Source organism: Lynx canadensis, chromosome A2 (assembly GCF_007474595.2).
Source record: "Lynx canadensis isolate LIC74 chromosome A2, mLynCan4.pri.v2, whole genome shotgun sequence".
Taxonomy (NCBI): Eukaryota; Metazoa; Chordata; class Mammalia; order Carnivora; family Felidae; genus Lynx; species Lynx canadensis.
The window spans coordinates 46,397,505-46,424,851 of NC_044304.2; the positions used below are offsets into that span (position 1 = coordinate 46,397,505).

The 27,347-nt window shown below is 42.3% G+C and overlaps 1 protein-coding gene across 6 annotated transcripts in view; it reads left to right on the forward strand.

Annotated features, from left to right (window-relative positions):
• ITPR1 (inositol 1,4,5-trisphosphate receptor type 1) overlaps positions 1–27,347 on the forward strand; it is a 329,086-nt gene that overhangs the window by 153,086 nt on the left and 148,653 nt on the right. For all 6 annotated transcript variants that reach the window (XM_030307281.1, XM_030307282.1, XM_030307284.1 and 3 more), the window contains 16 exons: positions 1,018–1,178; positions 1,678–1,819; positions 3,732–3,890; positions 6,012–6,184; positions 7,392–7,511; positions 9,037–9,231; positions 11,822–12,073; positions 12,985–13,126; positions 14,200–14,353; positions 15,354–15,541; positions 18,647–18,785; positions 19,459–19,513; positions 21,609–21,774; positions 21,874–22,044; positions 22,544–22,609; positions 24,139–24,276. In XM_030307281.1, coding sequence (XP_030163141.1) covers positions 1,018–1,178; positions 1,678–1,819; positions 3,732–3,890; positions 6,012–6,184; positions 7,392–7,511; positions 9,037–9,231; positions 11,822–12,073; positions 12,985–13,126; positions 14,200–14,353; positions 15,354–15,541; positions 18,647–18,785; positions 19,459–19,513; positions 21,609–21,774; positions 21,874–22,044; positions 22,544–22,609; positions 24,139–24,276 — 2,421 coding nt within the window. The remainder of the gene's footprint in view (positions 1–1,017; positions 1,179–1,677; positions 1,820–3,731; positions 3,891–6,011; positions 6,185–7,391; positions 7,512–9,036; positions 9,232–11,821; positions 12,074–12,984; positions 13,127–14,199; positions 14,354–15,353; positions 15,542–18,646; positions 18,786–19,458; positions 19,514–21,608; positions 21,775–21,873; positions 22,045–22,543; positions 22,610–24,138; positions 24,277–27,347) is intronic.

Below are 27,347 nucleotides of genomic sequence, written 5' to 3' on the forward strand. Positions count from 1 at the left end.
GCCCCTTTAATTTCTCTCCCTCAAGCCCACCTCTCCTTCCCTACCTTCTCTAGGGTCATAAAACATAAAAACACAAACATAGGGATTTTGTTTTGAAAAAGTCAAATGATACTCTTAGTTTGTTTTTTTAGTGATGGGGGAGGTTACTGGAATTTTTTTTTCTATTTTTATGAACATTTTCAAATATATAGAAAAGTTAAAAGATTGGTACAGTGTCTGCCCATATGATACTCTGAGTCAATAATTATTTTGCTCATTTGTTTTTTTCCCTATGTATTTGCTTACTTATTTTTATTTATTAAAAAAATTAGTGTTTATTTTTGAGAGAGAGCGTAAGCAGAGGAAGGGCAGAGAGAGAGGGAAACACAGAATCCGAAGCAAGCTCCAGGCTCTGAGCTGTCTGCACAGAACCCGACCCGGACTTAAACTCATGAAATGTGAGATCATAACCTGAAGTTGGATGGTTAACCAGCTGAGCCACGTAGTCTCCCACCTATTTATTTATTTTTAAATGTTTTATTTTTAAAGTGAGCACGTGTGTGCATGCACACGCACAAGTCGGGGAGGCTCAGAGAGGCAGGGAGCAGGGGGAGAGAATCCCAAACAGGCCCCGAATGTGAGGCTCATTCTCAGGAACCAAGAGATCTTGATCTGAGCTGAAATCAAGATTCACATGCTTAACCCACTGAGCCACTCAGGCACACCTCTGTATGTGTTTATAAACATGTTTTACAATTGTTAACAGTCTTAACATGCTTCTTTTCACAAATGAAGGTGTAAAATGATATCAGAGCCCCCTTTCTGCCTCCTTCTTTCCCACAGTAACAATCTCTAGAGGTAACAACCGTTAATGATTTGAGGTACTTCCTTTCATATGTTTTTCTGTGTCTAGTTGATTCTTACTGCGAGATAGCTCCAGCTACTTGGATTGCCCAGTGTCACATAAATAGTGTTTTGATTAATGTTTTACTGTCTCAGTCCAAGAGACAATCCCATAAAGACCATTTTGCTTTTCAGATTGGCACCTCCCCTGTGAAGGAGGATAAGGAAGCATTTGCCATAGTTCCGGTTTCTCCTGCTGAGGTTCGGGACCTGGATTTTGCCAATGACGCCAGCAAGGTGCTGGGCTCTATAGCTGGGAAGCTGGAGAAAGGCACCATCACTCAGAATGAAAGAAGGTAAGGGCTTCACGTAAGAACCAGACATACTCAACCTCACCCACTGTGGAGCTCTTAAATCTGTTGTTTGCAGAAAGAGAAAATGCCAACTCTGAACAGCTTTGTGTGAGAGGGTCAGGCCTTAACATTTATATGTGGCTTTAACTTGTGATTTTCAAGAACCACACTCACTTCTTTGAAAGTCTCTAAAATTGTAAAGACCTTTTTCTCCGTCTCTAGTTTGGCCTCTAGAACTTTCTAATAAATGATAGGGGCCACAGTTACTCTGACGTAAAATTTGAAGGCTCATATTTTGTGAAGGTGTTTATCCTTTTGTGGACAATAATGTGTTGTGTGTATTTTACTCTTTTTGGTCATTGGTCCTCACTTTTGAGGAAATTGGGAAGAAAGGACTTGTTTGCGTTTAAGTGCCTCATTAGGCCTGGGTCTTTCAAGGTAAAGTTTCCAACCTGTTACACGTCGAACATTTCCCATCTCTAATAGCTTCTTTGCTCTCAAGGTCTGTAACCAAGCTGCTGGAAGACTTGGTTTACTTTGTCACTGGTGGCACTAACTCTGGTCAAGATGTGCTTGAAGTGGTCTTCTCCAAGCCTAACAGAGAACGGCAGAAGCTGATGAGAGAACAGAATATCCTCAAGCAGGTCTGTGAGATGCAACATATTGGGATCTCTGTAAGAAATCAGTGGGATCACTGCTCTTACAGAGGGACATGACTGGTTCCCACCTGGAAGGCTTGATCAGCTGACTTTTGAAGAAAACAGATTTGATTTTATAGAGCAGTTCTAAGTTCGTAACAGTAATGCATGGAAAGCACAGAGTTCACGTATACCTCCTCCTTCTACATATGCATAGCCTCACCTATCATTAATATCCTCCGCTGTAGTGATACATTTGTTACAATTGCTGAACGTACATTGACCCATCATAATTTCCCCAAATCTAGAGTTGACATTAGGGTTCACTCTTGGTGGTATGCATTCTCTGGATTTAGGCAAATGTGTAATAACATATCCATCATGATAGATTCATACAGAGTATTGTCACTGACCTAAAAACTTTCTGTACTCTGCCTGTTCATCCCTCCCTGCCCTCAACCCCTGGCACCCACTGATCCTTTTATTGCCTCCATCGTTTTGCCTTTTCCAGAATGTCATGTGGTTGAAATCATACAGTATGTAGCCTTTCTCTCACTTAATAATATGCATCTAAGGTTCCTCTGTGTCTTTTCATGGCTTCATAGCTCAGTTAATTTTTTTTTTAATGTTTATTTGCCTTTGAGAGAGAGAGAGAGACAGACAGACAGACAGACAGACAGAATCTGAAGCAGTCTCCAGGCTCTGAGCTGATGGCACAGAGCCCGGTGCAGGGCTCGAAGTCACTAAATGCGAGATCATGACCTAAGCCGAAGCTGGATACTTAACCAACTGAGCCACCCAGGCTTTCATAGCTCAGTTAAATTGACAACACACTTGTTGAATGTCAGCATGTTAACAATTCACCTGTTAGGAACTCCAAGAAGAGTTCAGTTGACAACTGTATTTTCATCAAAAATAATAATAAGTGCCATGTGTTCTTAATGTTATTTAATAGGACTGGAAAATTTGGAGGATTTGGTAAACTCAGGCCTGTATAAGCTCTTACAGGGACCTCCATAAATCAACACAAGATCTTACCACAAAGAATGAGTAATGGCTTACAGGACATATATAGATGGTATTATCTGGTATAAATTTAAGTAAGCTGGTGTAAAGACAAATTGTAGGGAGGTAAGTGACAAGGGTAGATGAAGTGCACAGAAATGCATACTATATAGTTCTCTAAAGCTGTCAGAGATGGGGGTGTACGCTTGGCATAGAAATTCCTGGCCACTAGAACCCAAAGAAAAATATATTAGTTACTACTCCTTCAGTTCTCCATAGGAACTTGGGATTTGAGAACACTTTTTCCTGTTGGTTGATGAAAGAAAATTTATTAACACTTCATCATGTTTCAGCACGGTTTTCTAGTCCAAAAAGAAATTATGTCCAGCTGTTTCAGGTGATGACCTCCCAGATTAGATTGGCTCAATGCCAATGCTCATTTCTACAATAACAATTCCTTGAGGGGCCAAAATGATCAGATTCCGTGGCAGAAGCCTTTGCTGAGCACTATATTTATGCAACTGACAGTTTTTAATCTTTTATCCTTAGCACTCCCTTGTGAGCTGGGTAGTGTTCTTTCCATTTTATTCCTGAGAAAACCAAAGGTTACCTTGACTGTGTTCTTTACCACTAGGGAATAATGCAGGTGAATGATTTCAGCCTAGAATCTGCTGATTGCAGAGTCCGCACTCTTAACCACAGCCCTACACACTGTACTGGGAAGTGTTTGAGGACCAGTTAGGTCCAGGTGGACTGTGGTGAGTGGGTGTACAATTTTCAGGTTACTGACATTGATGTAGAGAGAGTGGTCTGTGTAGTGCTGCCTCCCAGGAGATTCTATTAGTTTGCGACAGAGGACTAGCCATTAACACACTAAATGGTGACGGTGTTTATTCTTCCTTCTCACAACCAGATCTTCAAATTGTTACAAGCCCCGTTCACAGACTGTGGCGATGGCCCAATGCTGCGGCTCGAGGAGCTTGGGGACCAGCGGCATGCTCCTTTCAGACATATCTGTCGGCTCTGCTACAGGGTCCTGAGACACTCTCAGCAAGACTACAGGAAAAACCAGGTTGGGATTTAGGATTGATGGGAAGTGATGGGCAGTTTTGTCCCTGAAGTTCACTTACTTGCCTCATGAGTTCTAAGTGTTAAATCTGTAATTACTTAATGGCTAGAGAATAGTTCATTAGGTTTGTGTGTAGAAAGGAAATAGATTTTTTGCAAGCCTGAGAAGAAGATACATTCTAGAGTCCTTAAGAAGGATACCCAAGAAGTCCCCTTCTGCAGCCACCTTTCAGTGAGATTTTTTTTTTGATACTGTTAGTACATTTCTAGTATTTTTTATGGCATGTTATCTTAAAAATCAGGGAAATGATTGCATGTGTTTATATTAAAGCAAGAGTGGAATCTTCTTGCTCCCTTCCATATCTTCCATCTGTGCTGGTAACTTTCTCTTTATCTTGGTTGTGGCTCATGTTTTATGGTATTCTAAGTTCTTATCTGTGTCATGACACTGTATATAGTGTCCTCATGAGATAAACTTTCTAACCTCTCTGGGGTCTCCCATCAATTTGCCATTCTAAGGAAACCTGGAAACTGTGTTGCCACACTTAGTAGTTCTCGGCTGGGAGTAATTTTGTCCCCCAGGAAATACTTGGCAATATCTGGAGACCTTTTTGAGTGTCACAACTTGGGCGGGATGGGGCGAGGGGGCATCTGGTGGGTAGAAGCCACGGATGCTATTGAATATCCAGTAATGCACAAGACATCCCCCAACAATGAACAGTTACCCAACCCAGAAATTCAGTAGTGCTGAGGCTGAGAAGTCTTGTACTGCATTGAATTAGTGTAGGTGTACAGATGATGCTTATCATAACCTTGACTCCTCCTCTCTGCATTGTGTTACAAAAGGCTTTTGTTTGTAAACTTTGGACTGCCACCACATCTGGCCTTTAAATTTAAACTTCTCTCTGTAATGAAAATTGTTCTGTTCTGTCATGAAGAAAGTGTTAAACTTCAGCAGTGCTCTCAAGTATTAGATATAACCTTGTTAGCAAGTATAAGCTTTTGACTTAGCCTTTGCTATTATCTAAATAGAAGGTATCATGTACCTATGATGCTTTGTTCAGTAGCCTGGACAGGTTGCCTTTGGGTGCTCTGGTTACTTTAATTCTGCCAGTGCATTAGAACCATACTCAAATAGTGCCAAAGAGATTTTTGTTCTGTTCCTCTCTGCCATCTTCCAATGAGGATACATCAGAGCCTCTAGAGTGTACTAGCACATTTCGCTTGTACATGAAAAGGCCAAACCAGTCCCACCTGTCGCTGCTACATTGAATGTCTTTGCTTGTTGTTACGGATTGTCTGCCACCCAGCAGCAGTCTGTCCCTGAAGGCTGATTAATTATGAAACATGCATCCTTACTGAGTATGGGCTGAAAAGTGGCCAGTGTCCACTGTAAACACCCTGAGTAGTTTTTAGGATTTGGGAATTAATTTTGAAACATTAAACCAAGTTTCAAGTGCTGTTTGAACTTTGAGTCTGTCTTAGGCAGGAAACGTCTCTGAATAGAAACAAATACCGACAAGAGATTTCCCTGACTTCTCATATATTTTTTATGGAATGTCATGTCTGCTCCCCAAAGAGAAAAGCCAGCGATGTTTTTATGCGTTCTGTGAATATGATTGACTGGCTTAGGTATTCCTCACTTGATTCTGCTCCCCATTGACTATGCAAATGTATTTTCACCCCAGTTAAAGAAAACAAAATAGGGTGGTACTGTTCTAAACATCTAGGTAGGCTTAAGTATGTTTATTCAGCAGCACAGAGCAATAAGGCACAGTTAAGTCCTCTTGAATTAGCAATAAAATCACAGCTGAAAAACAGCTTTTGACCTTTTAGAAAAATAAGTCACCACATTAATATTTATACTGTGCACTTGATAAAATGCCCATCTGTACATACAGGGTAATTTGCTTAATTACATTTGTGTGGCAGGTTTAGTAAAACCAAGGGTGTGAGGGAGTTTGCAGCTGTTGACCTAGATGAAAAAGTTGTAGAAAGGTACCTAACTAGGATTTCCCTTATGAACAGTCCTTCTCGCTAGGGAAGGTTGCTGCTTTGCTTAGTTTGGGGTTAACCTTAAAATCTTCTGTTCTCCCCGCTTGACCTCCCTTTTCATCCTTAAAAGGAGTACATAGCCAAGCAGTTTGGCTTTATGCAGAAGCAGATTGGCTATGATGTGTTGGCCGAAGACACCATCACCGCCCTGCTTCACAATAACCGAAAACTCCTGGAAAAACACATCACCGCCGCTGAGATCGACACGTTTGTCAGTCTGGTGCGAAAGAACAGGGAGCCCAGGTGAGGTGGAAGTGGGTCTGATCCACCGAAGGTGTCTGTGCCTTGAAGATGCAGGCATTGAGCTAGTCAGGGTGCTTTTGGCGAGGTTTCCTTTGGAGGGCTGCCAGTGACAGATTTCGGTTAGGCTGGTCTGGAGAGGCTCTTGGGTGAGTAGTGGAAAGAACATGGTAGTGGGATAGACCCGTAGTGGAATCCTAGTTCTGCACTTGGCCAGCTGGGTGACTTTCTCTTTCCGCTTGAGCTTTAATTTTCTTCTATGCTAAATGGGTGTTTATGAAAATTGAATGAGAATAAATACACGTGAAGTGCCTGGCACTTGGTAGACACACAGGAAATCACAGTGATGGCCATTTATTCACAGTTTAGCACCCCCTAATTATCACTTAGAACACCTCCCCCAAGTGTCATCAGTAAGAGTCTTTTGCAAACTTAGTTGTCACTTGAGTGTTTCTATTTTACATTACAGTTCTGTCATTTCTCATTCACATAGATCTCCCCCCCCCTTTCCTCTTTTCTTCTCCTCATTAAGATCTACAGCATTTCAGAAGCAGTGGAAAGTAGTTTATAATATAGGTATGGTGAATGGTCACACTGAGATACAATGAGAGCTGATAGTGTTGTTATAAAGTGACTCCTCCCACCCCATAAAGATGAAGAATGTTCCATGGAGCATTCTCATGTTCAGGGAATCAACTAGATAAGCACTTGACATGTATTATTGCATTTAATGCTCAGGACAGTCCTACAAGGTTTTACGTTACCCTCTCCTGAAGATGAGAAAAGTGAGGTTAAGACATATTCCCATGTAACACTGCATATCAGAATATCACTAATGAGAACAGGGATTCCAACTTGGGCCATCAGGCCTCAGAGCCTTTCCTCACCTCTCTGGTCCTCCTCCATCTCCACCATTTCTTCCTTATGCAAACGTCTTCCTTGTCTTGTTTGTTTCATTTTAATCTCATCATCTGTTCATCTGCCCTGGCCCTTGCCATCTTTTTTCTTTTTCTCCTTTCTTGATTTCTTGTCTTAGCGCAACCGGGTTTCTGCTGGTGCTGTAGACACTGGCACCAAAACCTAAAATGTCTCTAGTTTCTTGTGTCGAAGATACGTTGGGTCTGTCCGCTTGAGGAGGAGTCTCGCTCCGAGAGCCAAACCTCTGCTGTGGCTGCAGAAAACATTTCGTTTGCTTTCTCTTTCTCCATAGATTCTTAGATTACCTCTCCGACCTCTGTGTTTCCATGAACAAATCGATCCCGGTGACCCAGGAACTGATATGTAAAGCTGTGCTGAATCCAACCAATGCCGACATCCTGATTGAGACCAAGTGAGTGGGGGCTATTGGGGTTGAAGATACAGATGAGGAAGGGATTTAGATGGAGAATGTATGGTCCAGTGGATGTCTGCACTCTAGGATAATAGAACTTAACACTTTGATTTCTTTAGACTTGGTCTGAAGTCAGATGAGCTGGCATGGGATCTTGCTTATGCAAAGGTCTTTGATGGGGGAATTCAGTTTACCTTTAGAGTGGCCTCCTCTGTACATAGGTATCACTTTGCACACTGGTTTGTTTATTTATTTTTGAATATATTTATTTTTTTAATACATTTTTTAAAGTTTTATTTTGAGAAAGGCAAGCAGGGGAGGGGCAGAGAGAGAGAGGGAGAATCCCAAGAAGGCTCCACACTGTCAGCACAGAGCCTGATGTGGGACTTGAACTCACAAAATTGTGAAATCATGACCTGAGCTGAAATCAGCAGACACTTAGTCATCTTAGCCACCCATGCGCCCCCTTGCACATTGGCTTAAAAATAATGTGAATTCACCAGAGAGCATTTTGCACATACTTGATTTAATGTTAAGAGTTTAAAGTTCTTTGGGTAGGATCACCAGTTTTAAAAGTTAAAGGAGATAATTCAATGGTGATGTTAGGTCACTGTAGGAAAGAGCTTTTTAATTATCACTGTTGAAAATGTGTTTAGTGGTACATAAAAATTTTGGTAATAGTAGTGATTGATTTTTTATCAGGGGAACAGTTTTCCTGATAAGTACAGTACTAGTAATAGGGCCAGTGTTTAGAAAACAAAACAAAACCCAAAACTGAATTATGCCCTGAGCTCTAGTGGGGTTTGTTTGTTTGTTGCTTTTTTTGTTTAGTTGTTTTTTTGGTTTTTTTTGCTTCTCATAACTTAATTTTGGGTTTGGGCTAATGCAACCTCTCAGCATTTTGGCATTTGGGCCTGAATAACTGTTAATCATGATGGACTATCTGTGTGTTTAGCAGCATCCTTGGCTTCTACCCACTAGATGCTCATTGTACCCCTCCCACTCAGTTGGGACAAACAAAAATGTTAAAATGTTTGCAGACATTGCCCAGTGTCTCCTGGGGAGGGTGCAGGGCAGACAAAATCACCTGCTTGAGCACCACTGGAATAAAGTATATGAAGAAGTTCAAGTTTGGCTCTTTGTGATTTTGCCATTAAGGGGCAAAAAAAAAAGGTTATCTATGTGTTTTTATGCTAAAAGTTTTTTATGTTTGTTTTTTTTTTTTATTTTTTTTTTTAATTTTGAGAGACAGAGCCTGAGTGGAGGAGGGGCAGAAAGAGACAGGGAGACACAGAATCGAAGCAGGCTGCAGGCTCTGAGCTGTCAGCACACAGCCCAGTGCGGAGCTCAAACCCACAAACTGCGAGATCATGACCTGACCCAAAGTCGGCTGCCTCACCAGCTAAGCCACCCAGGCACCCCTATGCTGAAAGTGAAGCTAGATTTCAATATATTGCTAGAGTTGATCTTACATTAGCAAGTATTGCTAACATAAGGAGTTTTCACTACTCCTCTTATTTTCCAGGCTGGTTCTTTCTCGTTTTGAATTTGAGGGTGTTTCTACTGGAGAGAATGCTCTGGAAGCAGGAGAAGACGAGGAAGAGGTGTGGCTCTTTTGGAGGGACAGCAACAAGGAGATTCGCAGCAAAAGTGTCCGGGAACTGGCCCAAGATGCCAAAGAAGGGCAGAAGGAGGACCGCGATGTTCTCAGCTACTACAGGTGATGGGGAGTCCCGCTGGGCTCAGTTCAGGCTGCCCTGGAGGGAATTGATGAGGAATTTACTGCTTGCTTATTGATTGCTCCACACAATCACATGTTGTCACCTATCTAGCAAAAAGATGTAGATTTTACGATTTGGGCGTGTAAGGTTTCATTGGTACTTAGGTAGTAAATTGATTCCTGGACGTGGCCAAGTAGGGAAAACAGTGAGTGCTTGCATCGGCCCCTCATTACTATTTGTCCTTAACAGAATAATAGCATACAGGCGCATATCATGTGGTCACATTGCTTGTGTTCAAAGCCTGACCTTTCTACTTACTAGGTTTTTTTGCCTTTGGCCAAGTCATATACCTCTTCATGCCCCAGCTCCTTTATCTGCAAAATAGAGACAGTAGTGCCAACCTCATAGAATTTTGCAGACAGAGGTAGAACATGAATACGTGTATTCATACATGTGTGTATGTTTATACACACACATAACACATATGTCTTTCTATATCTATACAAATATTTTTTTTTGAGCGTGGGAGCAAGTACAAGTTGGGGAGGGGCAGAGAAAGAGGGAGAGAGAATCCCAAGCAGGCTCTGCACCATCAGCACAGAGTTTCACGTGGGGTTCGAACTCACAAACCATGAGATCACGACCTGAGCCTAAGTTAAGAGTCGGATGGTTAACCGACTGAGCCACCCAGGTGCCCCTGTACAAATACAGAATAAAACCTTGAGTCCCGTCCCCATCTGTACTTCCAGTTCCTTTCTCACACCATAGTGTTGTTGTAGCCTTCACCTTTCCGTATTGATAATTTACTCTTGAGAGAAACCTGGCTGGCCTTTTACCTGGTGTGCATCCTTGTTTGCTCATTCTCCACCTCTGCCGGTTACCTCATCTGGCCCTAGGGTCTCCCGGGTCCCAGCTTTAAGATCTGCTGGCCCTGCCACCTCAAGGGAAGGCAGTGGAAAGGAAATGAAGGGGCAAGAGAGCCAAGGAAAACTTTTCAAAGAATAGAGAAGCAAAGATGGAAAAGTGCTTAGGGCATTTTTTAACAAGTAAAACTTTGCAGCTACAGTGCCCTTTGATAGCTCCTGTGTTCTCTTCCCTCCCATTCATGCATGTAGTGTATACCCTCCTACTTTCTCTGTGTTTCTGTTTTACTACATTTGTATGTATTCATAAAAAATATATAGCATTTTGCCATTTCTTAGGACTGTATGTAAATGGTACTGTACTTGTCTCATTTATCCTGTATTGTTTCTGAAATGTGCTCGTGTTAATGGTGGTAGATCTGTTTCTCTAATTTCGACTTCTGGATGGCATTCCCTTTTATTATGCCATGTTTTCATTGCTCTTGGATATTCCATCATATGCCACAATTTAGTTTTTCATGTCAGGGGACCTCCTTATTCAAAAGGTATGCGTATGAGTGAGAGTTTGTCTTTCCTATTAGGAGTGGAATTGTTGAATTGGCAAGTTTTACTGAGCGATCCTAGATTGGGTATTGTGGTGCACACTCACACCAGTTGTGAGTGAGAACTTTGTTTCTCCTGGTGTTTGCTACCTGTGAATATTGTGATGCTTTTTACTCTTTGGTAATTTTATAAGCATGAAATAGAATCATATTTTAATCTGTATCCACTGAAATCTAGTGAGATTGAGAACATTTTCAACTCATGGTTATCAATAATAAATAGGATTTTGGATTCAGAAGTCAGTATTGGCCACATTGGAAGCTTATAGCTTTTTGATTTCACATTACAAGTTGTTTTTTCTTTTAATGTCTGATGTATCTTCTCCTGAGGGTGAATGGGAAAGGGTACTTCTATGGTCCAGTTCAGAAGGTGACAAAGATCACATGTAGTTGGATGAGGAAGAAAACAAAACAGTTTGAGGAGTCCCCTACTTTGCACAACATGTTTTTCATGTAGAAGTCAAAGAGGCTGATATGAGATAAGATCCAAAGAGGATGATAAAATTTCTATGAGTTTCAGTATGGGAGATGATGTTTAACATTTTCTACATGGTCTTTAATGTACTGTATAAAAAAACAGCTGAGGAAATAGACAACCATTTTAAATATAACATTTTCCCCCCTTTTTATCATAAAACAAACAAGGACAAAATGGAATCAAGTAGTCACATAATTACTCCAACTCAGCAGCGTGGACTTGTATGACTGGTGGTAAAGCCTGAACAGTTTCTTCATTTGCTTGGTACACAGGCAATTTAAGGGTGTCGATGTATAAGATCAGGTGGCCAAATGTCACTCCTGTGAAAGTTGGGGATATTCAAATGGTCTTGCTGTGTGTTGCCATTCATCCTCAATAATTTCTCTTGTTTTAAGTGTTTTATTATATATTTTGAGAAAGAGAGACAGAGCGTGAGCAGGGGAGGGGCAGAGAGAGAGGGAGACACAGAATCCGAAGCAAGCTACAGACTCTGAGCTGTCACTACAGAACCTAATATGGGGCTTGAACTCATGGGCTGTGAGATGATGGACCTGAGCCAAAGTTGGACGTTTAACTGACAGTGCCACCAAGGCGCCCCTTTGCTCAATGATTTCTGATTTCTTCACATAACTTTTCTTTTCTTCAGGTATCAGTTGAACCTTTTTGCTAGGATGTGTCTAGACCGCCAGTACCTGGCCATCAATGAAATATCAGGCCAGCTGGATGTAGATCTCATTCTCCGCTGCATGTCTGATGAGAACCTGCCCTATGACCTGAGGGCATCCTTCTGTCGCCTCATGCTTCATATGCACGTGGACCGAGATCCCCAGGAACAAGTCACTCCCGTGAAATATGCCCGCCTCTGGTCTGAGATTCCCTCGGAGATCGCCATTGATGAGTGAGCCTGCTGCTTTAAAACCTCATTAATGTTTTGTGTCACTGTAGACCACTTATGGTCAAGTTCAGTGAAGTTCAAGTTCAGTGAAGACGAAAGGTGAAGTGTATTTTTTTTTTTCAAGAATGCAAAAGATGGCATACTTTGATTTTTTATGTCTTGTCTTTTTTTTTTTTTTGTAATTCAACAAATATTTGTCTCTGTGTCAGCCTTAACTAATGTATCAGTGAACAAACCAAAACACTATCTGTACACTAGATGGGGAAAAAAGATATAAACAAGATAAATGATTACATGTCTTAGTGATACTTGCTAAGGAGGAGAAATAAATTAAGGACAGAGGGTAGGAGAGGGGATTTTGGGGAGGGGATATTGGCTTTGTGGCTGAGCAGCTGGGGAAGGCTCAACAGGGAAGATATTGAACTTTTTTTTTGTTAAATTTTTTTAAATGTTTATTTTTGACAGAGAGAGTGTGAGCAAGGGAAGGGCAGAGAGATAGGGAGACACAGAATCTGAAGCAGACTCCAGGCTCTGAACTGTCAGCACAGAGCCTGATAGAGGGCTCCAACTCACAAACCGCAAGATCATGATCTCAACTGAAGTCAGACGCTTAACCGAGCCACCTAGGGGCCCCAGGATCTTGAACTTTTATTTCATTTTCTTTGTGTTTTTTCCCCAATATTTATTTATTTTGGAGAGTGAGAGAGACAGAGTGCAAACGGGGGAGGGGCAGAGAGAGGGAGGCACAGAATCCAAAGCAGGTTCCGTCCAGGCTCTGGAGCTGTCAGCACACAGCCCAATGCAGGACTTGAACCCATGAACCATGAGATCGTGACCTGAGCTGAAGTCAGGCTCTTAACCGACTGAGCCACCCAGGCGCCCCTGATTTCCTTTTCTTTCTCTTTTCCTTTTAGCTATGATAGTAGCGGAGCTTCCAAAGATGAAATTAAGGAGAGGTTTGCTCAGACCATGGAATTTGTGGAGGAGTATTTAAGAGATGTGGTTTGTCAGAGGTTTCCTTTCTCTGATAAGGAGAAAAATAAGCTTACATTTGAGGTAATTCATGATGAAATAATCTATATGTTTTACCTGCTTTTCATTGGTCATTTTTCTCTGGGATAAATAGAAAATATTTTAGCATGTGGTGATTTCTGTGATGATACTCCGGTTTTGTAATAAAAGGGAATTGAGCTCAATTTTGTTCCACAAGAAAATAGAACGAATACCAGTCGCTTGACTTACTGGTAGTTATGCTGGTAGAATAAATATCCAGGGTTAATTGAATCACATAAAATGATAGAACATTACGTATACTCTGTATGTGATCTTAAAAACAACAGGAAAGAAACAGACTATGCTTGGGATCCATCATAGATTAATCATTTGAGGGACACAAATCCTTATTACCTTTGACTTAAAACGTTTCTTTTTGAGACCAGTTTTCCTTTTGAGGAGTCTATTTCCAAGGATTGCAATATTGTTTTCTGTGTCCTGTTGGGCTGCAACGTGGCTTGCCCTGCGGTATCTTATTTATTTATTTATTTTTAATTTTTAAATTTTTAAAAAATTTACATTCTAATTAGTTAGCATATAGTGCAACAATGATTTCAGGAGTAGATTCTTTAGTGCCCCTTACCCATTTATCCCATCCTCCCCCTCCCAAAACCCCTCCCGTAACCCTTAATTTGTTCTCCATATTTATGAGTCTCTTCTGTTTTGTCCCCCTCCCTGTTTTTATATTATTTTTGTTTCCCTTCCCTTATGTTCATCTGTTTTGTCTCTTAAAGTCCTCATATGAGTGAAGTCATATGATTTTTGTCTTTCTCTGATTGACTAATTTCACTTAACATAATATCCTCCAGTTCCATCCACACTCCACAGATGATTATGTCAGTTTTTTATCAACTAGTTATTAAAACAGATCAGTAGCTTTGCAGGTTTTTGTTTCTTATTTTTTCTCCTTAGGAAACAAAGTGGAATTTGATCAGAAATGCAAGCAAAATATATGTCTCCTCTTACCATAAGAAGGGTCAGAATCAGACATTTATAAATTAGCATAAAATGGAACTAAAAGATGCAGTTGACCTAATACCATCTCTCTCTCACTCTCTCTCGTTTTAATATAATAGGTTGTAAATTTAGCTAGGAATCTCATCTACTTTGGTTTCTACAACTTCTCTGACCTTCTCCGATTGACCAAAATTCTCTTGGCCATACTGGACTGTGTGCATGTGACGACCATCTTTCCCATTAGTAAGATGGCGAAAGGAGAAGAGAATAAAGGTAAGAATGTCATGGCAAAGTGGAGAAGTGATATTTGCTGGCACCTGCACACCCGGGACATGCCCTCCCAGCCTCTTCTGTTACTACTCTTGTCATGTTTCCCTGTGATGTCCTGTCCTTTTCTTCTTGACTTTTCATTGTGGACATTTTTGAACAAAAAAGCTGAAAGAATAGCACAGCCGATACCAATACATATGAGTCCTTGATTATTCACATTTTGCTCTGTTTCCTTCATATATAAGTCTATCTGTATTTCTCCTTAGGAAATTTTGCAAAACCATTTGAAAGTTACCTGACAAATTGAATGCTTATCTCTTAAGAACACATGTCCTAGCCTTGTCTTCAATGTATCATGAGGCATTCAATGATGATATTAGTATATGATGAAATAAAATCCTGGCTTGTATCTGAGTATTGTATTTCCAGTCTGTGAATAGATAACTCCGCTTTTATATGTTTATTTTTTCTTCTGCTTTAGGTACCTACTATGTACTCACATACGGATAATTGTTGACCTTGTCTCTATAGCTAGAACAGAAAAATACTGTGTTAGATCCTGTGCTCAGTCATTTCACATATATTTCACCATTTCATCCTCTGAGCTCCTTTAGTCTCATTTTATAGATGAAGAAACTGAGCCTCAGAGGTAATCCTGCGTACTTGAGAATAGTGTTTGTAGCAGCACTCAATTTGTGCCTCGTTAGCTCCTGTGCCCCTAATTTTGTGGGTAGCAACAAGCATGTGCTAGGTGACCAGTAAAATTTGGAAGGCGAATTAATATACCAAAGTGCTCCTTTATGGATTTCAAAGCCCATCTGTTTTCCACTACTCTTTTTTCCCCGTATTTTTGATGGGTATTAACCCTTTCCAGTTCCTTGGATCCTGAGAACGTGTTGGGACAGATTTGTTAAATATGTTTAGAGTTGTGCTCCTTGTCAGGTGCCTCAGAGTACTCTCCCGGAGTGTTGTCATGACTGGGGTCTGTCCTGGCCCTTCCTAGGAAGTAATGTAATGCGGTCCATCCATGGGGTTGGAGAGCTGATGACCCAGGTGGTGCTCCGCGGAGGAGGCTTTTTACCCATGACTCCTATGGCTGCTGCCCCTGAAGGCAACGTGAAGCAGACAGAGCCAGAGAAGGAGGATATCATGGTCATGGACACCAAGTTGAAGATCATTGAAATACTCCAGGTAACCGTCTCAGCCAGAGGTGGTGGGGACAGAATGTACTTCATGGGGCTACCATTTTGGATTGTGTCCGTCCTTTTATAAAGCCCTAGACTTTCTGGGAAGAGAGTGGAAGCAAATTCTTAGCTCATTGTTAAGTGCCATTTATGAACCAGCTGTCTTCATCCTTTTGTCATCTCATACCCCTCCCCAGTGTGCCCTTTTCCTGCCAGCCATGACACAACTTCCTCTAGTTACCTTAGCTTTCCATCACCGTTGGCCTCTGGGTCTGCCCCCAAGATGCTCCCTTTGCTTAGAACTCACATAGGTATTCTTCTACATAAAGACAGATTTCTTGCTTATTTATTGCTCACAACTCAGCTTAAGGTTCAATTAACTGCCTCCCTCCCTTTTTCATTCATTCATTAATTCTTTCATTCAGTATTTATTGAAATTGATTCTGTGCCAAGTACTTTTAAGCATTTGAGAGCCAGGGCTGAACAGCATATATTAATTTCCTGTTTCTAAAGAGCCTACATGTTGGTAAGAGTCATAGGCATATTAAACAACAGGTATGCTATGTCAGATAGTGGTAAGTGGTAAGGATGCTAAAATATAAGAGGGTCAGGATGGTTTGGAGGCCACCGGAATGTGGGGCCAGGGATATTTCTTTCGATGGGGTTGTCAGACAGGGCCTCTCTAGTAAGGGAACATGATCAGAGACCTGAATGAAGTGAGGAACCTAATATGTGAGTATCTAGGAAAATTCTCTGAGGCAGAGGGAATAACAGTGAGAAGACCCTGAGGTGGGAGCACACTTGGCAAATTTTGGAATAGGTTGGGTTCAAGAGGGAATGGAAGAAGATGAATCAGGGAGAGTAAGTACAAAACTCTTTGAGGAGATTTGGTATAAAGATGTATAGAGAAGTGGGGAAGTGACTGAAGGGTGATTGTTGGTGACAGGAAGTTTTTGTTGTAATAAGTTTTAAGTTGGGTGATTATAGCAAGTTTGTATCCTGAATGGAATGGTCAGGTAGAGAGGGACAAGTTGTTGACACAGGAGAGAGAGGATAATTGTAGGAGTAAACTCCCTACATTGGCAAAATGAGGTCCGGGAGTCAGTCTCCTGAAGATAGGGTTTGATCTTAGGTATGAAAACCCTCCTGATCTCATGACATTCTGTGTTTTCCTCTTTCTGTTCATACATCATTTTTATTCATCAGCAGAATTATTTGTTCCTTAGTGAATAGAAGACTGTTACCACTTCTTTTTCCCATGCTGTCTAATCCCAACCCCAGAACATGTAGTAGATGATTATAAATGTTTGTAGACTTAATTTGTCTCTTGAGTCTGAATCACATTTTATCAGTAGTTTGAAAACATCCATTAGAGTCCTCAAATATTTAAGGCTGTAGAGAATGACTTAGGAAGGAACCTCATTGAACTTATGCCTGAACAAAAGTTGTGGAGGACTTCTTAGGCCATGGATTATGTATCCCTCTACTTTCTGCCCCATCCCTGCTTGCACCCTGTCTTTCTCAAAGAAAAAAAAAAAGTGATGTGTTGTAAAACTTGATGATACCTTGAGGTCCTCTCACTGTAGCCATCTGAGAACAGACAGCAGTTGGTTGGTGGATTCATTGTTTCATCAAATGCTTACTGACCCTCTCCCATATGCAAGGCGCTTTGCCGGGCACTGGCAGGAATGCACAGATGATTTGGGCAGGGACTGTATCCACCAGGGATTATATAGTCTAAGAGGAAAATAAGATGTGATGAAGCTGTGTCTTCATGCAAATAAAACTGTGAGGAACGTGTTCTCTTGGGACACAAGGGTGGGTCATGGGATCTCATTTGGTAAGCACCAGAGAAGGTTTTTACAGAAGAGGTAGGATCTTAACTCTGCTTTTAACCCTGAAAAGGATTTGTAGTATAGAAACAAGGGGACCTTCTCAAGTCCCCTTGAACTTGGAGCATGTCAGACCAGAGCATGACATCACATGGACCAGTAACAACTCTCCTTGGGCAAGGACGTAGAGTGTATCGAGCTTGTCAGAAATAAGATTGGAAAGGAGGAGCAGACCAGGTTCTGAGCACTCTGGGTGCCTAAGCACTCCGGGTGCCTAAAGTGCCAGGATTTTATTCTTTGGTGAGCCTTTGAGAGTTTTTATGTAGGGGACTGACCTAAGAATAGGCCCCTTTGGGAGCTGGATCTGGTATGGCAAGGCAGGAGATCATGAAGATATGAGCAAGGATAAATGATAGGAAAGATCCAGGAGACTTGGTAGAGGTGAAGCCAACAGGACATCGTCACTGATGAGATGTGTGTATCAGAGAGGGAGGGTTAGATTGACTGAGATTGATTCAGGATGAGAGAACCCAGGCAGGACTGACATTGCTAGTTTTATACAATACTGAGTTGGAGACTCTGGAAAGAAACCAAATGGGGTATCCAGTAGTAAGTAGGAAACCATGACCCAAGACCTTGGAAAGCAAGCCTAGGTAGTATAGTCTGGGAGAAGTGTATGTCCTGGGATTGAGTAAGGTCACCAGGGTCTTGAACTTTGATTTTCTATTCTTTTCTTTTTTTTTTTTCAATATTTATTTATTTTTTGAGAGCGAGAGAGACAGTGCAAGCAGGGGAGGGGCAGAGAGAATGAAGAGGGAACCCAAGAGTTAGTATATAAATCAAAGGAAACCATCAGAAATGAAAAAGACAAACCAAGCTAATTTCTAGTAGTAAAAACATTTTTCTCTCTTAATTTTTTAAAAGCAAAGTGGCCAACATCACCGTTCTCATAGACCAGAGTTGGGATTTAATACTTGCAAAAAATAATGTTTTATAGAGGATGGAGTAAGTAGTGAGTGATTAATTGTTCTGATTATTAAATTAATTATCAGGGTGCTGAAGTTTAGATGCAAAGGTGCTGCAGACAGATTTGATAGACCCCATGGCAGTCTGTTGTTGAAGTAACTGTTGAAGTCTAAGCCAAATATTTGGTTCCCTTAATGCTTAAGGTAATTGATGCAGCAGATACCAGACCCAGCCAGAGTGCGGTGGGTTGGCACAGTGTTACAGGTGGTATGCTAATGTAACCAATCTGTTTCCATTTCCACTTGAATCTTTAGTTTATTTTGAATGTGAGGTTGGATTATAGGATCTCCTGCCTCCTGTGTATATTTAAGCGAGAATTTGATGAAAGCAATTCCCAGACTTCGGAAACATCCTCTGGAGGCAGCAGCCAAGAGGGGCCAAGTAATGTACCAGGTTAGTGATTTCAGAATGGTATTTCAGCCATAGAATGGGATGTGGGACTAATAAAAGCTGGGGATTCAAACAGTACACACTACAAAAGGTAAAATGTGAATATTTTGAATATTACTGTAATTTAGAACAAAATCCTAGGAGTTACCCTTTTTGGGCAGAGGAATAATTAAAAGAGTTCAGATCTCTTCTGGGTTAGGTCTTCTTTCCTTCCATCTTGGAGTGTCTTAATCATAGGACCACTATGTGGTTGTGTTGTGGTTACAGAAATGCCAAAAAAACAAAACATAACCCTCTAAGAAAATTTATTGTCCACCAGCAGCTTTTAGTCATGATGGAAGTTTTCCCCTGCCCAGGAAATAGTGGTGAAGAATAAGGGGTAGTAGACATAATCCCACCTGTCAAGGCCTGAGCTTCCTTGGCACAAGGTCATCACTTTGCTCTACTAAGGGAATCATGAGTGGGTAGGAAATTGGCAGAAATGTGGAACATCGCACACCGGAGCCGCTGGACAGTGTGATCTGAGTTGATGTGGCTTCACAGGTTTGCAATATAAGATTCTGGAAGACTTGAGGTTAACCTATGGACAGGGGCAAGTCTATTTTTGGGAAAGTCCACCAACATCCTGTTTTTCTAGACCTTTCTGCACCTGAAGCTGTGTTCTCTAAATTTTCAGGTACTCTTGACTTTGAACATATTGAAGAGCAAGCAGAAGGCATCTTTGGAGGAAGGAAAGTACATTTTCGGTGTTCAGTTTTGTGGGTGGTTCTGGTTGGGAAGCTTCTTTCATATAGCTTTGAAAGGCTCTTTCCTTCATTCTTCTAGGAAATGCTTAGTCTTTGGGTTTAGGTTATTTTACGGCTATCTTTGTAACTTTTAGTGCTCAGGTCAGAATGATACTAGGCTGTGTGTGTGTGTGTGTGTGTGTGTGTGTGTTTGTTTGTGTGTGTGTTTCCTGCCTAGGATAGAAAGAATGTAAGTAGGTTTACCCAAATACATATATGCTAGGATTTCTTTAATGGTGAAAAATAGGGTTGAAAGAAAAAAGGAGATTGAAAACAGAGTGAGGTTAACAAGATCATGTCCTTCTGCTGCTGATGGACTGACATTTTTATCCGTTGGCTCTTTAGAGCCCATGCAACAACAACAGCAACAAAAATATACCTGTCCCTAACATTAAATTAATGTATGATTTCCTTTTTTAAAAGAGTGGGTTACTCATTGTTGATTGAGATCTAAATACCTATCAGATTTGAATAGCTGTAAGCTTATATAAATACCTTATGCACCTAGTTCTTTTAACATATACCCTTGATTCAGTTATCTATTGCTGTATAATAAACTACTCCAGAAATTTAATGGATTAAAAAAATAAGCCTTTTATTGCTTCTCACAATTCAATGGCTTGACTGGAGCTAAGCTGGCTATTTCGTCTGCTGGTCACTGTTCAGTGTATTGTAAAACTGTGGTGGTCTGGTGACTGGGGCTAGTACATCCAAGGTGCTTTACTCACATTTCTGGCTCTCTAAGGCTGGGACGTCTCTTTCTCCCTCCCTTCCTCTCTCTCTATGCCTGACTGTCTTAGGCTTCTTCACAGCGTGGTGACTGGCTCTAAGAGCAAAGTTCCCAACAGGATAGGCCAACAGTGTACAACACTAATTAAGCCTCTGCTTGTAGTATGTTGCTGATGTCCTATTGGTCAAAGCAAGTCACATGGCTGAGCCCACTGTCAATGTGGGAGTAGCCTACATAAGGGTCTATTTTGTTGAGGGCCACCAATGTTAACGTTCTACCCCAGTGCTTAATGTAAAGCCTTTGAATTTTGAGTTCGTAATATTACTGACTGTGATGAAAGATCTTGGTTTTCGGAAACAGAGTGTGTTGAGTTCAGTATGATGACACTCCTTTGTGCTGTCTTGTATCTCACCTTTCCTGATATTGACACAGCAGTGACACTGTCTTCACTCCTCTTTTGGAGGATGTAGCACAAATAGAGTATTTTCCTGGGAGATCCTCTCTGCTTTTCCTGCTAGCCTGCACACATGAAGGTTCCTTAGATGGTGAACACAATATAGGCACTGATGTAATTGAATGGCAGTGCTCAGTTCTGCAGTAGAATGCCATTTGATCCAGTACATGGTCATTAATTCTTTCTTTACGGAAATAACACACAGTTATCACAGATACTGAGATAACCCCTGACAATTTGCTTATTAATCCGTTTGAAGAACACTCTTCAAAGTGCGGTCTTCAGACTGCTTGCTACCAGTTTGTGACATGGTAAGTCCAGATCATGGGAGTAATCATTTTGGGTACTTTTATGGCAGCTAGACCCTGCCACAGCCTCCAAGTGCCTGATCAGCGGGCCTGGTATAGACTAAGACATCAGTTAGCTGTAAAGTTAAAGTAAAAGAAACTGGTGCTCTACCACAGGTGTTTTGGTAGGTGCTGAGTTACAGCCTCTTAAATAAAAAATAAAACTTCTCATTAGAAGAAACACAACGGTGTGCCATTCTCAAACCATAGATAAGACCCCGCAGAAGAACACTCACAGAGTCAGAAATATGGATAAAAAGTCAATTCCTGACACTGGGGGAAGGTAGGGACTTTGGCTTAGAATTTGACAGTTGTGACCTCCTCATAGTCTGCTCGCAGTCCAGTTGAAGTTAAAGCAAGATTGTGTTCTTACAGGAACTTACTAAAACTCAGGTCACCCAGGGTTGACCACGGGGTTAGAACTCTGGTTAACGTGTGTCTGGGTCCAAGTGCGTGAGAGAAGGGTGCTTGTGGCTCATCTGTCCTTTCCCCTTCTGTGCACTCCTGTAGTGAGGAGAACACACCGCTGGACTTGGACGACCATGGTGGCAGAACCTTCCTCCGAGTCTTGCTGCATTTGACAATGCACGACTACCCACCCCTGGTGTCAGGGGCCCTGCAGCTCCTCTTTCGGCACTTCAGTCAGAGGCAGGAGGTCCTGCAGGCCTTCAAACAGGTAGTGTGTGTGTGTGTGTGTGTGTGTGTGTGTGTGTGGTATCGTCGTCGTCAGCTGCCCAAGAGGCCATGGTGACATGGGCACGTTGCATTTGCTCAGGTTCAGCTGCTTGTTACCAGCCAAGATGTGGACAACTACAAACAGATCAAACAAGACTTGGACCAGCTGAGATCCATTGTGGAAAAGTCGGAGCTTTGGGTGTACAAAGGGCAGGGCCCTGATGAGGCCATGGATGGTGTCTCTGGTGAAATCGAACATAAGAAAACAGAGGTGGGTGAGACCCAGGTCACGCTGCCGGAGGAGGTGGATAGGCTCCTCAAACAAGTGAATAGCCTACTCTGGTTTCACATAAAAGTGTATATTATGGGATGAGCTTTATTCTCAAGAGACCTGCATGTTGAGTAGCCAAAGTAACAGCCATTCTCCCAGGCAATAAGCTGCAGGATGGAAGGGTAGCTACCTCGCCTGTGTCACTTTGGACCACAGGGAAAATACTTGGTTGTTGAGTGGATTAGCCCCATATTTCCCTTCCAGACCCACCTGGGGAAGAACCTGTTGTCAGTAGGCTGGTCCGCCATCCTCTCCCACATCAGGGAAATCCTGTCAGTCGCAAGGGGGATGAACACGTGACTCGGGCTTAAACCCAGCGTGACTATAGGAAAGCTGCAAAAACTCCCATTGTTTCCTAAACTCCAATGACCGTATAAACACACATACCTTACAGTCCAGGGGCTGGACGAACCACACTTATGTTTGTTTTGGTCCCTAGGAGGGGAATAACAAGTCACAGAAGCATGAGAGCACCAGCAGCTACAATTACAGGGTGGTCAAAGAGGTGAGTGGTCCTACTGCCCTTTTTCCTTGTGTATTAATTCTCTAAGGAGAGATAGTGAGAGTCGACTTGAAGATGCAAACACTTCATCTTTTTTCTTCATGTGAAGTTTAACAGGAAAGAAAAAGCTCTCAGAGGTTAAGTGCATGGATTTTAGGGTCATATCTGGGTTCGAATCATCCTCTGCTGCTTATTATTTGTGTGCCCTCAATTTTCTCACCTTTTAGAGGTGCAGCCAGCACCCGTGATTCTGAAAGTTTATAATTGACCAAAGGACTAATTTTATAGAATTGTCAAGCCTTTATATCAATGACTGGCACTTAGTGTCCACCAGTGAGGGCTCTAGTTCTTTAGATATCTTTGCATAGGGTGGTTCACAGTTGGAAGGTTGGGAGCTTTGTATTTTTTTTTTTTTTTTTTTTTTTTTTAACCCCAGAGCAAACTCTTCCCAAGCCCTTGGCAATGATATGAGTCTCACCATTTTAGGAGGTCGATCTTCCTTCCTTCCTTCCTCCCTTTCTCCCTTCATCCCTTTTAAAGTTTCTTTATTTTTAGAGAGAGAAAGTGTGCACACATGCAAGCGGAAGGGGGCAGAGACAGAGGGAGAGAGAGAGAATCGCAAATGGGCTCTGCACGGTCAGTGTGGAGCCTCATGCAGGGTTTGATCTCACAAACTGTAAGATCACGACCTGAGCCAAAGTCAAGAGTTGGACACTTACCCAACTGACCCACCTAGGCACCCCTGGAGATCTTTCTGAAACTATCCCACTTTTGGTTGAAGACATAACCTACTTCATACTCTGGAAGGGCATGTTTTTAACCATGTGTAAATTCGGTTTGATGTGATTAAGGGATACTACATATGGGAGGAATCTCCTGTGTTTAAAAAAAAATTTTTTTTTTTTTTAACATTTATTCATTTTTGAGACAGAGAGAGACAGAGCATGAGTGGGGGAAGGTCAGAGAGAGAGGGAGACACAGAATCCAAAACAGGCTCCAGGCTCTGAGCTGTCAGCACAGAGCCCGACGCAGGGCTCGAACTCACGAACTGCGAGATCATGACCTGAGCCGAAGTCGGACGTCCAACTGACTGAGCCACCCAGGCGCCCCATCCTGTGTTTAATATGTCGTGATCACTTCTGCCTCCCTGCCCATGACCAGAGCCTACAGCCTTTTCTCAGTTATGCTTCCCAGTTTTCTGAAGTTGATTTCTTTCATTTTTTTTTTGAAATAATTTTTTCAGGCTTTATGCAGATAAAATTGACAAAAGAAACTGTCATCTTGCTGAAGTGTGACACGTAATAACTTGATAGACACTCTGTGAAGTGATGATCACAATCAGGTTACTTAACACATCCACCACCTCACATGGCAAGCTCTTTGGAGGGTGGGTGAGAACAGTTCAGATTTACTGTCAGCCGGTTTTACGCACACGGCGCACCTTCGCTGACTGTTTCCGCCGCTCTGTGCATTGGATCTCAGAACTGGGGTGCTGGTCGTGGGTACACACTTGGAGTCTCTCTTTCTGACAGATCCTGATTCGGCTCAGCAAACTCTGCGTGCAGGAGAGCGCCACCGTGAGGAAGAGCAAGAAGCAGCAGCAGCGCCTGCTCCGGAACATGGGCGCGCACGCAGTGGTGCTCGAGCTGCTGCAGATCCCCTACGAGAAGGTGAGTGAATTCCCCTCTGGCGGCGGCAGCTGTTCCCAGGGCCGGGGCGGGTCTCCACATTTTTCGAAACCCTCCATGTTGGGATAGTGTTGGTGGCCACATAGAGCTGACGTGGCGATGGTGAACATAAGGCACTTGTAGGCAACTTGCGCTAAACAGACAGGGTGTCATGAAATACAGCCTCCCGTAACCTGCCTCCAGAATCCGTTGCTTCTCCACTTGCTCCCACGCGGCACTAGATGCAAAGGTGGGATGGATGGACCTGTATATGCACATGGGCATGTGCTGTGTCCTGGGTCATCTGCAAATGCCTTTTGGGCAACGTAAGCCCTGCAAGTGACTGGATGCATGTGGGGACATGGGGCCTGCCCACTTGTGAGGTCCTCAGTAGTGTGCTGATTTCTGGTTAAATTATTTGGATCTTTCAGGATACTTGGCTCCAAGTCCTCTTTTCTGTTGTTAGAAGTTACACTCTCTGTCCCATTTTTTCATGCCAGCATTTGTCATTGACCATGATAGGATTTAGGGAAGTAGGGTAACAGTGCTCTGTGCTGTGAAGCCTGACAGGGCACTTTCAAAAACCTCTATTCACTTCTAAAATCTAGCACAGTTATCATGTTATTCCCACTTGACAGATGAGGAGACCGAGGCTTGGGGAACTCTAGAGTCCCAGGGAATGGATTTAGTCTCTTGAGATCACCAGTGACTTCCAGAGAGACTTGGTGGTGAAGAGTTGGCTAAAGAAGGCTCACTGCTAGTGCTTGGAGGGTGCCAGGCACTGCATTGAGTCATATTCATTCTCCAGTTCATTTCATCCTTAAGACAGCGCTTGAGATTGGTCGTACTATCAGTAGCCCCATTTTATTATTTTATATTATGTTATTTTATGTTATTCCATGTTATTTTATGTTATTTAACTATTATTTACTTTTGAGATCGAGTGAGAGAGCACAAGCAAGGGAGAGGCAGAGAGAGAGAGAGAGAGACACAGAATCCAAAGTAGGCTCCAGGCTTTCAGTACCGAGCCCAACACGGGGCTCAAACCCACAAACCGTGAGATCATGAGCTGAGCTGAAGTCGTACGTTTAAGTGACTGAGTCACCCAGGCGCCCTTACTATTAGTAGCCCCATTTTAGATAAGAAGACTGGCCAGAGGTTCAGTACCTTGCCTGTACGGCCCAGCAACACATGGCAGAGCCAGATCTGCTCACCCGTGAGGCCCAGGCCCTGCTTGCTGTACCTTATCTTCCACGTACCTCACTTGGGCCTGCTGCCCTATGCTCCAGGAATTTCTCTGCAAAGGCCGCTGCCACAATCATGGGGCCCATGTGATTCAGCCTGGTCAAGCCTTTCTGCAGCCACAGATAAAGTGTAAGCTTAATCCCTCTGATAGGTCAGGAACTTAACTGACTTGAATATAACTTCAATCTAAGTGTGCTTGTCATCCAAACTTGGCTGACATGTAACTAGAACCAGCAAGCTGAATAACCTTGCTACGTATACAGAACGTGAGAAGGTAGTTTGCTGGCCGTATCTTTGCCTTACAATTTCACCAGTTTCCTTAAAGAAAGACAGCTCTTCATAGAGTAGTGTGAAAGTAACAGGTAACGCGATTCAGCTGGAATTGGGGTAGACCATTGTGTGTGTGTGTGTGTGAGACTGGTTTGATTTGGGATGGGTACGGATAGCACATTGTGGGAGAACAGGGGAAGAATTCCTACCATCAGATACTCTCTTGTTAGGTGGTATCTTTAGAGTTTACCTGCCTTGTAAAAATTTGTTTCACATGATGAAGCGTTTGGTTTCAATGAGCCCCCGAAGATACTCCTTTGAGCCTAAGAAGTGAAAGAGTGCAGAACTGTTAGAGATTACTGCTGACAACCAGCAGGGTCTCTCTGTCTCAAGGCCACTGATTTCTTAGAGCTGGAGGATTTGCCACTTTCCCTGTTAGTAGGAGACAAATGTAATATCCAGTATGTTGTATGGGATTTGCTATTAATGTCCTTTTAAACTCTTCTGTTTTTGATTGTCAAAGCTGGTAGCTCAGATTCCTTCTGTCCGTTGTTCTGACAGATGCATCCTTTCTTCCAGGGTTATTGTCTAGACCAGGGTGGGCAACCTGCAGACCTGAACCAAATCCAGTCTGCCATCTGTTGTTATACAGCGTAGTAGTTAAGAACACATTCTTAAATCTTACATCTTTAGTAGTACCTGCCTAACATCCTTTCCTTTGCTTTTTGATCCACAAAGCCACAAAGTATCTGTCTGACCCTTGGTCTAGACCAGAACCAGTAGCTTACCTTTACTGAGTAATTATTATCTAAGCCCTTGACTTGGATTTTCCCATTTAATCTTCACAGCAACTGTATGAAGTGTGCATTTTTCATATCTCACTTTTATAGATGAGGAGACAGAAGCCCTGAAGGGTTAAGTAACTTGCCCAACGTCACACAGCTAGTGAGTGGTAGATCTGGATAAGAGCTAAGCAGTCTGGTTTCAGGGTCTACGTTGCTAACTGCTATGCTGTCTGGCATTTGAAATGAGGTGGTGTATGTGAGAAGACGTAGGGAGATTGTTGTGGGCTAAGTGAGTAGGAGGGACGATTCCATTTTTGGAATTCTTTCATTTTTACTATATTTAAACTTTTGCTTGTTTAGAATTGGGCAAAATGGTGATAGGTTTTATGCATTTGTCTTATCTTGGGGCATCTAACGCTCTCTAAAAATATTGAGTACAGTATATGCTTTTACTATAGGAAATGAGAATCGCATGATCAGCTGTTGAAATGCCTTGGGGCAGGTATTATCCCCATTTTGCAGATGGGAAAATTAACTCTTAGGTTAGATGCTAAGACAGAGATGACAAGGAAAGGATTGTGGCAGGTATATTTGCCCACATTTACAATCCAAAGAGAGTCCCACTTTGTCACGTGATCCCTGCCAAAAATGAACGCATACATTTGTGAGGTGGATTAAAGAGAGTGAGCCCGAGACCTGGGCGGTGTGACCTCATCGCTAGCGATGCGGTCGGCCACGGCTCTGCTGTCACTCTGTTCTCAGAAGTGGGGCGTT